The sequence below is a fragment of the Humulus lupulus genome, chromosome 8 (genome assembly GCF_963169125.1).
Source record: "Humulus lupulus chromosome 8, drHumLupu1.1, whole genome shotgun sequence".
NCBI classification, from domain to species: Eukaryota; Viridiplantae; Streptophyta; class Magnoliopsida; order Rosales; family Cannabaceae; genus Humulus; species Humulus lupulus.
In genome coordinates this window covers 7,385,683-7,398,812 of record NC_084800.1, presented here as the reverse complement: position 1 = coordinate 7,398,812, position 13,130 = coordinate 7,385,683, and the positions used below count along the sequence as shown (strand labels likewise).

Below are 13,130 nucleotides of genomic sequence, written 5' to 3'. Positions count from 1 at the left end.
TCTGAATGATTTGGATAGTGCTCTCAATGCTATTCCTGACTTGTGCTCGAAGGAGAGCTGGAAAGAAATCGTCGATTTGTTTCTGAGCCCAAAGTTTATAGCGCGATCCACGCAGAACAAGAAAAATAGAAAGGAAATGAAGTATTTGTCGACGCAAGGCTCTAAATCAATGGCAGCGATCCGTAACGAATATGTAAGTAAAATACTTAACTTTATTTGATATTATTATATTATTAATTAAACTAACACTATTATTTTGTAGGATGAACCTGATGAGCATGCTATTGATGCTTGGAAAGATACTCATATAAAAAAATCTACGAAGACTTGGGTTAGCGAAACTTGCAAAGAACTACATGTAAGTTAAAGTTTTTTCTTTCTTTATTGATCTTAAATTATAGTAATATTGGTTTTTTAACATTTTCTTTTGGCAGGAACAAATGACCCAAGAGATGGAGAGGCAAAATATTCAAAGTAGTCGGTCAAGTTCTGAATCTGCTTCTAGTGAAGGTTCTACTGCTAAATCAATACAGTATCAGGTTATGGATAAAATTCTTGGCTCGAGGTCTGATTATCAAATAGGAGTGGGATACAGGCCTAAAGGCAAAGGGAAGAAATCAGCATCTAGCTCCACAAGTCAAAGTCCAAGCCAAAATCAGTCACAAGTTCCTACTAATGTGACTCCAGAGATGATGGGAGTTTTGGCTGAGATGTGGGTTAAGATGCGTGATAAAGTCGAGTCAGGAAATTTTCAGACTGATTCTTCTCTCCATGACCCACGCTATGAAAGTTTATTGCAGCAGTTCTTACCTTCTCAACAACAAGGTAGTACGTCTAATCAAAGCCCGGGGACGTCGTCGATGCCACAGCAACCACAACAAAATTCTCCAAACATATCTGGTGGTTCCTCTCAATCGCCACTTTTTAATTATATGTTTGGACTTTCTTCCCAGTTTCCTCAGACACAACCTATGGGAAGTCAGTTTGGAGGATTACCGCAGCAGCAGCAACAACAACATATGTATGGTCAATTTGGGCCGTTCATGCAGCAGCAGCCGGTATATCCTCATTATGGAGGATCGACACAGCAGCCCGTTTATAATCAGCAGTACTACACTTCTCCGAATCAACAACAACAGCAGTCTCCTTTGATTCGTCCACAGCCTCGACCATATTATCCTTCGCTGCCAGCACCACAGTCTCATGAAGGTCTGAGTCGAAGCACGAATATTGAAGATTTTTTAAATGAACATTTTGATGAAGACAATAATAATTAGTTTAGGTTTTATTATTTACTATTAAATTTAAGTGTATGTTTTTTTTTTTTGAAAAGATAATTTTAGTATTTTAAAGTTGTATTTTTAATTTGGTTATTAATATAAATAATATTGATTTTATTTTTAAATTTTTTTAATTATAAGTTTAGTTACTTAATATTAATTATATATAATTTATAAAAATTAATTATTTTTTTAAAATATATTTTATTATTACCGGCGGATTATTGCCGGCGGAGACCGCCGGTATTAATGGGTCAGACGTGAATTCTGACCAAATTATTGCCGGCGAGATCCGCCGGTAATGATCCGCCGGTAATAATATTATTACCGGCGGGAGGCTAGTTCCGCCGGTAATAATGACTTTTACCGACCGGTTTTTACCGGCGGATTATTGCCGGCGGCAACCGCCGGTAATACTTTTACCGGCGGGTTTCTTGACTATTGCCGGCGGTTTTCTCCGCCGGTAATGGCTTGTTTTCTTGTAGTGTGAGGGGGATATTTATAAACCCTATACCGAGAACATGTTCTCGGTATAGGTTCTCGGTATAGCAACTAAACCTATTCAGAACCGCGAAAATGTCCCGCGCATATGAAATGTCTATACCGAGGACATGTTGTCGGTATAATGTTCTCGGTATTGAACCTTTTTTTTGTAGTGATACGCAAAACACCATCAATAGTGGTATGCGGATGGCAGTATTGACCATTAGTATGTATAAGAGAAAGCAGATTTTAAAGGAGGAAATGGATGAAATGTTAATTATGTGGCAAAAAATGTGCGACAGAATATGAAATTCCCACATGCAATTATATAGATAGTGAATCATATCAATGAGTTGGTAAATAAATTTTTGGAATTAATAGCGCATAATATAGAGTCAATTAAGTACAAAATGTACTTAAAAAATAGGTATAGATACCTAAAAAGCATGATTAAATACCAGCCATATATCTTGTGGTTGATCACATTAACCTTATTATAACATCTATTTTTTCGAGTACTACCTAGCTAGAGGAGTAAGTTGTTCTAAAGCCATATTGTTGTTGATCATTTCCACCGACAAATAATCTTTTGGTTCAACCTCACCACCATTGTTCTTCCAGGTTAACTCTGCTGTCAAACACTCCTTCAATTCAATTGCTACGCGAATCATAGTTGGCCTATTGGTGGAAGTTTTTGAGACACAAGCCATTGCTATTTCAATAGCTTTCCAAACAGTATTAATACAAAAGAACCCTTCCAATTTTGGATCGATGATGTTTTCAATATCTCCATTTACAAGCTTCGAACCAACCCATTGACATATGTGAGCATTCTCTCTCGTTTTTGTTAATACGGGTCGAGCTGTGATTAACTCCAATAAAACAACTCCGAAACTGAAAACATCACTTTTCTCATTAAGCCAGTTTGATGCATAATACCTACATGTGAAGAAATCAACATATAAAAATATATTTATATTATGTATATATTTATAAAAATATTAAAAAATAACTTAGTACTTACTCAGGGTCGAGATACCCAGGAGTACCAACAACATTTGTGGACACGCCAAAAGCGCCACTAACACCTTGTTTGTCACCCTCGTACGAGAAAATCTTGGACACGCCAAAATCACCTAGCTTAGCTTGGAACTTTTCATTCAACAAAATATTTGTCGACTTCACATCTCTGTGAATTATTGGCGGCTTGCAACCGTTGTGCAAGTACTCAAGTCCTGTCGGCAAGTAGTTAAAGAGCAGTCAATTACAGGAATTTATATATATATATATATAAATCCGTGTGTGTCTGTGTACATTTAGATTTTATTTTAAATAATAATAATAATAATAATAACGACTCAAATTTTGTTCACAATCAATAATCTGGATTGATTATTGATATATATATTTTATAATAAATATATAATTAATTATCATAAGTTCTAGATAAATTATGGATTGAAATATATAAACTATATATTAACTTTGGTACATAAAATTGGAACTCAAGTACATATAAAGAATTCAAAATGGTACGGTCCGTTTAGACAAAATCTTAAGCCATATAATAATATATATGTTGTTATCATTACTAACCCTGCGCTGTGTCTATTGCTATCCGAAGTCTGTCTTCCCAACTTAAGATGCTGGGACTTCTACCTAGACATTCATAAAAAAAAAAAAGTATTAATGATGTTAATTAATTAAACATAAATTGATCGATCAGCATTAATTATATCTTGTCTAAATTATCATGTAAAGAGAAAGCTAATAAATTTAGGGCCAAAGTTTACATTAAATTGGCTAAATATTAATATGTATGAACAATTTAATACAGACCCAAAAGTAACGATCTTAAGTTTCCCATGGCCATGTATTCGTAGAGGAGTCCAATATGATCCTTCTCATTGCAATATCCAACGAGAGTAGTCAAATTTCTATGATGAACTCTCAAAAGTAGCTTAAGCTGTATAATACATAAGTGAACAAGATACATATTAGTTTCGATATATATATATAAATATATTTGCATATATATATATATCATTAAATAGCTATATATGTGTAGAGAATTAGAATAATATTTTGCCTCTGCATGAAATTGTTGATGCCCTTGGAGTGAGGAGGGAGAGAGCATCTTCACTGCAACTTCATTGCCTTTTAAGTTGCCGTAGTAAACCTTTCCAAATCCCCCTTCACCGATTATCCTCTCAAAGTTGTTGGTTATTCTTTGAATCTCCGAGTACGTAAATTCTTGCTTCTTTGAGAGAATTGGGTCATCATTCTCTCCTCCATTGGACTCTGCATCAACAAATGTAAAGATCAACATTTTATCGATGGAAATATAATTTTAAGAAAATATCAAAAAACAAAAAAACTTTAATTTTTCGTAAATTTATATTTGAGATCATATATAGTAAATATTAATGTTTTTTAATTATTTATTTTATTGAGAAAATATAAATTTTTAATTTTTCATATTTAATAAAATGACATGTATAATTTTATTTTATTTTTTATATTAAAAAAGTGAACAATATTCAAGCCTAATAAAGAAAATATATAGGGTGTAGTTATAAACAAATATAAATATATGAGCTATAAACATATATGTTCTTCATAAATATGTTTTTTTTTTCTTGTTTATGATTTTTTATCTTTTTATACCGTCTAAAAAATCGAAATAAAGAGTCCCACTCTAGATTCTTTTTCTTAGCACATTTTCAAAATAAGTTACAGATTAAAATCTAAAAATAAAACAGGATATTCTAGAATTTTCTAACCTCTAAAATCTTTAGGGGCCTGTGGCTGTCTTGATCTTCTTTTAAGGATACAAATTATAGCCCCAATAATAAATAAGATAAAAAGTGATCCGCCGAGTGAAGCAACGAGTGGGACAACAAACTTTTGTTTCTTTCCGCACGACGACCCCGATAATGAGCATGGAGATGGACTACTGCTGACCAGGTTTGTATCAAAGCTATTGAGAAGATATAAAGTGAATTAATTTAGCAATTGCGGGGATTAAATTAAAAATACTTTGGCAACATTTTTATTTATTTTAATTTTAAGAAAACTTAAAATTGATTCTTAACAGACAAAGGCACCTTAAATATAATTGATTATTCTTCGATCTTTCAAGGAGTGCGTCTGGGATTGAGCCTGTGAGGTTGTTTCCTTTAAGGTTTCTGTGAAAATTAAAAGGGAGGATAAAACAAGTAATTTTAGATTTTTCACCACATCTGTGAAGTAAATTTTGAAAGTGAATTCCAGATATCAGAAACTTGCAAAATTATCAAGGATGAAAGTTGAGCCAAAAATTCAGGCACGGTCCCACTCAGGCTGTTGTTTGATAAGTCCCTACAATGATCGAAATGCTCTAATAAGTAGTAATTATAAAACAATTGATTATAATATGAATTTCTGTTATTATAATGTGGAATATCATGAGTGGTGATTGAGATAATTAATTACAGATGCTTTAACATAGTCAGATTGGCAATGGAAGAAGCAATTTCTCCCTTTAGTCCACATGACGACAAATTCCTGCATTAATTTTCAAATAACGTGTCAATAGAGAGTTGGAACAAAACCTTGATATGACAATTTTTATTAAATGTAAAAAAGACTTACAAAGATACAATGTTAGGCGAATTATTGGAATCACACTCAAGGCCATCCCACGTGAAATCGTTAGGGGTACAAGGATCTCCTTGCCAGTTTCTCTTTAATTCATATACGGCCTTGATATTCCAGATAGCTTTTGCTGGAATCGATGAGTTATATAAAAATATATAAGGGATTAAAAAAATTAATGTGAAAAATATATAGCATGTTTGTGAGAATATATATATATTTAATTGGTATATATTAACTCCTCATAAAAAATTATATTATATGATCCCACTAATTAATTAAAAATAACTGTCCAGCTTAATTAAGCATCATTCATAACACATGTAGAATCATACCATCCATTTGGTTGGTTTCCTTTAGAGAGAGCTCCTTTTGCACGTAAACCTCTATGGCATTTATAAGAGGCGGAAGAGTTGACTTTTCGGTTTTTCTGAACAAAATTCTCAGTTTCGGTACTCCACCTTCAACTTCTGTGCCATTAATGGTGCTCTGTATTGTATTTTGGACCAAGTATTTGGGAACCTCGTTTTTGTACCACAAATTATTATTAACGTAGATGTTGAATTCTCTTGTTTCGGTCTCGTCGAGCTGTTCGAGTTCTGCAAAATGAAAGTAGAGGAAATACCTTTCGGTGGGTCTGCTGCTGATATCCCATTCAATTATAATGTCATCAGTGCTATTTCTGTCTCGAGTGTATGCAGTGTTCATGACGGTGAACGGTATTTGGTACTTTCCATTTTTGATAGAGTTTACATCAGTAAGAGAAGTAGTTAAGAAAGGCTTCCACTGGTTTCTCCCGCAGGATCTCCACAAACGATCATAAGCATCGTCCTTGTACCTATTAAAAAAATAGGTTAATAATCAATATACCTTTTCGTACATACACTAATTAATATATATATATACACATAATCAGCAAATTAATTAGTTAATAATAGTCGTAAGAGCTAGCATGCGAATGAGGAATAACCTCAACATTTCTTTATCTGTTGATGATGAAAAATCAGCGCGATTATAGAGTCTTAGGAACGTGCCATTTTTTGTCTCATAAATTTCGTTTCCTAGAGGCCTTAGCTCCAATACTGTTATGAATGGAGTTCCGCCACGTGTGTTTACTAGACAAACATGAAAGTGATCTGATGAAAGGACATGTATGATTTCAGTGTGTATTGGAGTCCATGCATCTTTAATTGCCACTGTACCCCAAAGGTCAGCTCCGATATACAAATCGAAAGTTGGGGATCGTTCTATGTTGTCATAGTTTCCATACAAGAAGGTTGCTCGGATCAAATACTTGGTGCCTTGGTCTCGTGTTGGTTTCACAGTGTAACAGTTTCTAGTACCATTTGGGAAGCTTCGGACATTCCAAAGCTGCGGTTCGTTAGCCATTTGCTCCTTGTAGTCTTGGGATATCTCTTTCTTTTCACCGCTGTCTGTGAAGTGTTGATCTGAAAAGTAGCTCATATTTATGCCCATTGTTTTGTTTATGTAATTCGACATCTCTGAACTTCCACAATCTATACTGATGAAACCTGAAAACATATAATATATAAATATATATTTTATTAATTTATAATAATCTTTACTATACATAGGCGTATATATCATTATTATATACCTGATAGATCCTGAGGTCGAACCAAATGTGGGAAAATAATCAAAGCTCCCTGCAGCAATAAAATCGGAACGAGAAAATGCTTAGAGAAAACCATGTTTCCAACAATAGCATATGCATGTATTGCAAATGAAAAATCACAGGGACTCAGGTATTAGTGATAATATATAACATTCAGGTTTTTATTACGTTATGCGAGGGGCAAAACTGGGTTTACATATATTAAAGAGAAAAAAAAAACAATTTCTTCTTATGATGCCGTGTTACCCGCGATTAAATTGAAATTTCTAACGAAGTTGTTTGGGGAAAGGCATTGTGAGGAAATTTCATTTTTTTTTTAGTTTTTAATTAAAAGACAACATAAACTCTTAGAAAAAAACTTAATATAGCACATATATATTTATATTTTATTATTTTAAAAAAAAAACTCAAGAATTTCGATCATCAATAACTATTATTTTTAAAATTCAAGAATTTCGATCATCAAATTAATTTCTCAGAAATTAGGTTGTCAAACAACAAAATTTTTATTTACTTATTTTTATTTAGATGAGTTATTTTTCAAACTTTAAAGTATATATTTTATTTTTAAATAAGATCCATCAATTGACTGACTTTGTCTTCGTCTTTGTTTTTCTTGGAGTGAGTTGATTCAACGTCAACCTTTCAAATGAGACAATTATTTGATCGAGACAGTAGTTGACATGACTTGTTTTCTTAGGCGTACATTAGGGAGTGAAAATTTCTATGACGCTCTTACTTTTGGTACAGACGAAAATAAATAGGAGATTATGAAAATTGAGAGTGAAATTCACGCACAACATTTCTTAGATTGACAAGACCACTCCCAACTAATTCTTTACTCCCTCGTGAAAATATCTCACAAAATCATCAATTTTTTATTTTACATATAAGTTTTACCTAACACTATGTATCAATTCTTTTATATTTTATTTCAACATTATTTAAATATTATATTTTTATTAATTAAAATAATAAAAAAAGACAAAAAATAATAAAATAATAATTTACAAAAATGGAGAATGGAAATGACAAAAATAATAATAAAATATATTTGAAGAAAAGATAAAGCTTAACTATATATGGAGTTAGAAATATGGTGAGCTAAAATAAATAAGTAATTTAGCTAAATTATAATAGAGTGTATTTTTTATAATTTTGAGCTAAATTTTATAACTTTAACTATTATATAACTCAAACATTGTAAGTTGTGAGTGCTCTAGAAGGTTGCTTAATCATTAAATCTTAAGAGCATATTTATTAGAGTGTCAAAAATATGCTACACTCCTATACTTTTACATTTAAAAAAATATATTCTAATAGTGTTTCAAAAAGTATATTAAATTTATGGATATTTGTGGTATAAGTACACAATATTGAGGTTTGTAACCGGTATAAACTCAATCTTTTTTCTAAGCGGGTAAAGTACTCAATGTCAGCAAAATAGTGATTCCATCAGTATCTCTCTTTTATACTCTGTTGAGTGCTGACTCGACCAACAAGTGTCATTTTGTGATTGATCAATCTCATAAATATTTTTAAAAAATAATTAAAAATGTATTTAAAATATTAAAGTAGTATAAAAAATATACAAATTAATATGAAAAAGAAAATTAAAAACTTAAATTAATTAACAAATCTAAGCTATTAAGTCTGTAAATATTTACTAATCAAAAAACTAAATTAAAACAAAAACTTGATACAAAATTGATAACTCTACAAAATAGAGTTATTTTACAACTTTTTATATGCTAAATTTTGCTTAATTCTTAAGTTTTTAATTAATTTATTAAATTTTTAAGTAATTTTGAATTTATTAGTCTTATCATGATTTTATAGATTTTTGTGTATTTTTATAGTTATTTTGTTGTAAAATGTTGTAGTTTAATTATTTGAATTATTGTTGTTTAGTTATAGGCCAAAAATATCATTTTATTGAACTTAAATGTTAAATATAAATTAAGTTACAATTAATATTTTCAAAAAATTAAATTGATTTATTTTATAGTTGAAAATATGTTATTATGATTTATTTTATATTTATTTTGTAAGAAATTGGTCTATTGTTGGTGCCTAAAAATTAATAAGAGCAAAGAAGAGAAAAGTGTAATTTTGAAAGAAATAGCATGAAATGTGGCATTTTTCCTCCTGCCTTCAGCACCTACAAACGGGCCTGCCTCTTCCTTCAAGCTAGCTGCCTCCAGGCCCAATTCCACCCAACCGAAGCTCAAGCCTCCAACAGCAACCCTGTACTCCAGTTGAAGCAATACCCAGCAGGCCGACGAGCCCAACTACTTCAGCGCCAACCTAAGCACCTCATCACACAGCCCCCTGCGCCAGCCCGAAGCACCTTTCCCAGATGCCTGGGCCACCTCTGCAGCAGCTAGCTTCCCAGCCGCCCCTGCCCAGCCGTACACCACACAAAGCCCACGCCTGGCCCAGCCACCAACACCATTCTTTTGAGCACAAATATCCAAGCTTAATTTGTCACTTTGTCTCCTTTTCACCAAATTCCAATTTTCAAACATATAACATTTACATCAAATTACCTTTTTTTATTATTTCATGTTTTATTTTGGTTTAATCCTTATTTTTAATCCCCCAATGTAATTTAATTTTATTTCTTAGTCCCCGTCCCCTCCTATAAATAGGAGTCTCATACCACAAAATTTGGACACCCTCTCTTAGACCACTTCTTCCACCACTCTATTATCTTCATCTTTTTCTTCTTTTTAGTCATTTTTCCTATGAGTTTTTAGAGGAAAAATTTGTGGGTTTCTCCTCCAAATTTTCCTATTTATGTTTGTAATTTTTAGTTTGTATTTGCTATTTTAGTTATGAGTTTCTAATCTTTTTAAGATTATTAAGGTGATGATGAAACAATATGTAACTAGATAGTATTTATGTTGTGTATTGATTTCCCATTTTGTGCAATAAAGTTTATGGATTTTCGTCTTCAAATATTTTCTTTCATCTTAAATATCATGTATTTTTAATTGTTAGCTCATATTTACACTTTGTTCTTCATTAGTGCAAAAACATAGTATTCTTTGTGTAAGATGTGTCATTAAAATGTACACATCCAATGCTTAAAATAAAAATATTATGTTTTGCCTTATAAATAAGGTTCATTGATTTATTTTTCATTTCATTAGATTGATTTACACTAAATGCTTTGAAATTATAATTTTTAAAAGTAGAGATAGATCCTACATTTTTATAAAAACTTGTGCTTAAATAGAATATCTATTTTGAATAAGTGATGGTTTGATTAATTTATACTATTACTAAAATTTGGGAATCAATATAATTTTAAATATTATTGAACTTATATTTTGTGGATTTCATTATCTTAATAATCATTTTTTTACTATCTTGATTTCTACTTTTAATTTATTTTTATATATTGTCTTTAATTTCTTTATTATTGTCTTTTATTTTATTTTCATTATACAAAAAAATCTCATGGAGCTAGGTTAGAATTTATTAATTTTGGTTTAAAATAGTTTTATTTTCGATTTTAGACAACTCATTTGGATTCGACATCTGTTTACACGATCACTATTCTATATGAACGATTCATGCACTTGCGATATAAATATTTAAAACATAACCGCTTTAGGTCTATCAAAAATCTAAATCTAAATTAAAACCAAAATCATAATTAATTAAAAATAAATAAACTAAAATCTTTAGTTTAATTAAAAAAAATCATCAACATTTTCCACATCATCATCATCGTTCTCTCTCTTACTTTCTTACTTTGGGTACAGACGAAAATAAATAGGAGATTATGAAAATTGAGAGTGAAATTCACGCACAACATTTCTTAGATTGAAAAGACCACTCCTAACAAATTCTTTACTCCATCGTGAAAATATCTCACAGAATCATCAATTTTTTACGGAGAGAAGCTTTGGTGGGAGCAGGAGGCAGCTGGGTGCTTCGATGGGCCTGGGCTGGCGCAGGAACTGGGCTGAGCTGAGCTGACTGCTTGGCTTGGCTTGGCAAAGGGGGCCAGGCGGCTGGCATGGGCCAGGAGCAAGTGGGCTCGGTTGGGCAGGCGCGGCCCAAGTTGCTGGGCTGAGTAGTGAGATGGGCTGGGTCCTTGAAAAATGCCCAAGTTCTTTGCTAATCTCTTCAAAAATGTCATAGTTCTCCTATCATCACAACTTTAAATTCTTTTCTTTATTTTTCTACTTCAAGCACCTTAAAATCAATAATTTTCCTTCAAAATAAATATAAAATAAATTATAATAAAATATTTTCAATTATAAAAAAAATCAATTTAATTATTTGAAAATATTAATTATTACTTAATTTATATTTAACATTTAAATTCAATAATACAACATTTTTTTTACCTCAAACTAAATAACAATAATTCAAATAATTAACTACAACATTTTACAACAAAATAACTATTAAAAACACACAAAAATATATAAAATTAAAATAAACCCAATAAATTCATAATTACTTTAAAACTTAATAAATTAATTATAAACTCAAGAATTAAGCAACAATTAGCACATAAAAAGTAGTAAAATAATTCTATTTTGTAAAGTTATTAGCGGCGGACTAGGGGGTCCATCGCTAATAATGTACGAGTATTTAAAAAATATATATTAGTGTCGGACTTACCACTATTAGCGGCGGACTATCCGCCGCTAATATATGTAATAAAAAGCCTGGGAAATTTTTTTAAGTTTTATTAGCCACGGATAATTACTTTTATTAGAGGCGGACTATCCGCCGCTAATAGTATTTGAGGCGGGTAGATACCATTATTAGGGGTGGACTACCCGCTGCTAATAATAATGGTGTTGTTTGGTAACACTTAAAAAAATAGTTTTTTATTTAATTAATTAAAAATTTGAAAATTAAACAAAAAAATTGTTTGGTAACTCTATTTTTATTTATTATTTTTTAAAATTTTAATTAAAATTTATTAAATTTTGAAAATAGAATTTTTTTCACTTTCAAATTTTTTTTAAATAGTTTTCAATTTTTCCTTTCTTTTTTTCTTATCTTCTTCAAGCCAACACCTTATATTGTTAAACAAAAAATAAAAATAAAAGTTATCAAACGCGTTTATTATTTTTTATTTTTAAAAACAAAAAACAAAAATAGTTACCAAACATATTTTTATTTTTTAAAAATAAAGATACAAAAATAAAATTATATTTCTATTTTTGTGTTAAAAAAATTCAAAAACAAAAATATTACCAAACGGACCTATTATTAGCGACGGTAAACTAATAATAACGGCGGGACCTGCCTCTAATACTTATGAAGAGGTTAAAAATTGGCACAATCCCCTTCTTCTCCGCATCTCTTCTCTTCTCCGAAGGAAAACTTTAGACCTTCCATTGCACACCGTTTGCACAGCGTCTCTTCCATTCCACAGAAGCACTTTTTTTTTTTGTATTTTCTTTTGCAATTGGGACGCATGGCTGGAGAAGTTGCTGGTAATGGGCTTTGGGAGATAGCAGGTGCGGTAGCTATTTCCGAAATAGCATTTTTCACAATCTGCAAATGTTTTTATTTTATTTTTCATTCTTTTTGGAAGTTTATGAACAATCTACAGATTGCATATCCAAATGTTTGTATTTGAAATGTTTTGGCATTTTCGAATACTCTTTTCAATTTGGTTATTGAGGTTCAAAGCCACAGATTGCATATCGGGTTAGTGAGTTATTGAGGCTCACCCTCACAAATCCTCACATATAAATATATAATCGTTTCCCTCTCGTCTTTCTTTGTTGTATTTTGGATTAGCGAGTTATGTGTAGTTTGCTTTTAATTCTCTATCATTTTTTTATTTATATAATTTAAATGTGAATGTTGATTTCTTGCTTGGGACTTGTATCCGTTTTTGGATTGCTTGTTTAATTGGGAATATCATGTGCAATGGGGAATATCATGTGCAATGGGAAATATGATTTAAAATTGTTTTGGTTTTGTGACTCTGTTTTTTTTATATATATATATATATATTGATGGCTAACTACTCTTCTCATGGGCCACGGCAGTGACTCTATTGTGATTGGTTTTGGTGCACTACTACAAAATTAGGTTTTCTCGACATCCAA

At 31.2% G+C, this 13,130-nt stretch overlaps 1 protein-coding gene and 1 long non-coding RNA gene across 2 annotated transcripts; one reads left to right on the top strand and one right to left on the bottom strand.

Moving 5' to 3' along the window:
• LOC133793469 (uncharacterized) lies at positions 1 to 482 on the top strand. The gene is made up of 3 exons (XR_009874835.1): positions 1 to 193; positions 263 to 358; positions 435 to 482. It is a non-coding gene; the product is annotated as an uncharacterized LOC133793469 (long non-coding RNA).
• Positions 483 to 2,064: 1,582 nt separating this feature from the next.
• On the bottom strand, positions 2,065 to 7,192 carry LOC133794394 (putative leucine-rich repeat receptor-like protein kinase At2g19210). Its single transcript, XM_062231616.1, has 13 exons — positions 7,018 to 7,192; positions 6,370 to 6,931; positions 5,735 to 6,237; positions 5,397 to 5,529; positions 5,238 to 5,309; positions 5,052 to 5,123; positions 4,871 to 4,951; positions 4,547 to 4,743; positions 3,853 to 4,064; positions 3,603 to 3,729; positions 3,360 to 3,422; positions 2,788 to 2,998; positions 2,065 to 2,702 (listed from the first exon to the last, which is right to left on the bottom strand). Exons 1-13 carry the CDS (start codon positions 7,109 to 7,111, stop codon positions 2,282 to 2,284), a joined length of 2,748 nt encoding a protein of 915 aa, XP_062087600.1. The 5' UTR covers positions 7,112 to 7,192; the 3' UTR covers positions 2,065 to 2,281.
• Positions 7,193 to 13,130: the final 5,938 nt, after the last annotated feature.

Coding starts and splice junctions, on each gene's coding strand:
- LOC133794394 (XM_062231616.1), bottom strand. CDS start 7,111: ATGGTTTTCTCTAAGCATTTTCTCGTTCCGATTTTATTGCTGCAGGGA. Junction 5,530..5,734: donor GGAAACCAACCAAATGGATG/GTATGATTCTAC, acceptor CATCGATTCCAG/CAAAAGCTATCTGGAATATC. Junction 3,730..3,852: donor ATCAACAATTTCATGCAGAG/GCAAAATATTAT, acceptor TGTATTATACAG/CTTAAGCTACTTTTGAGAGT.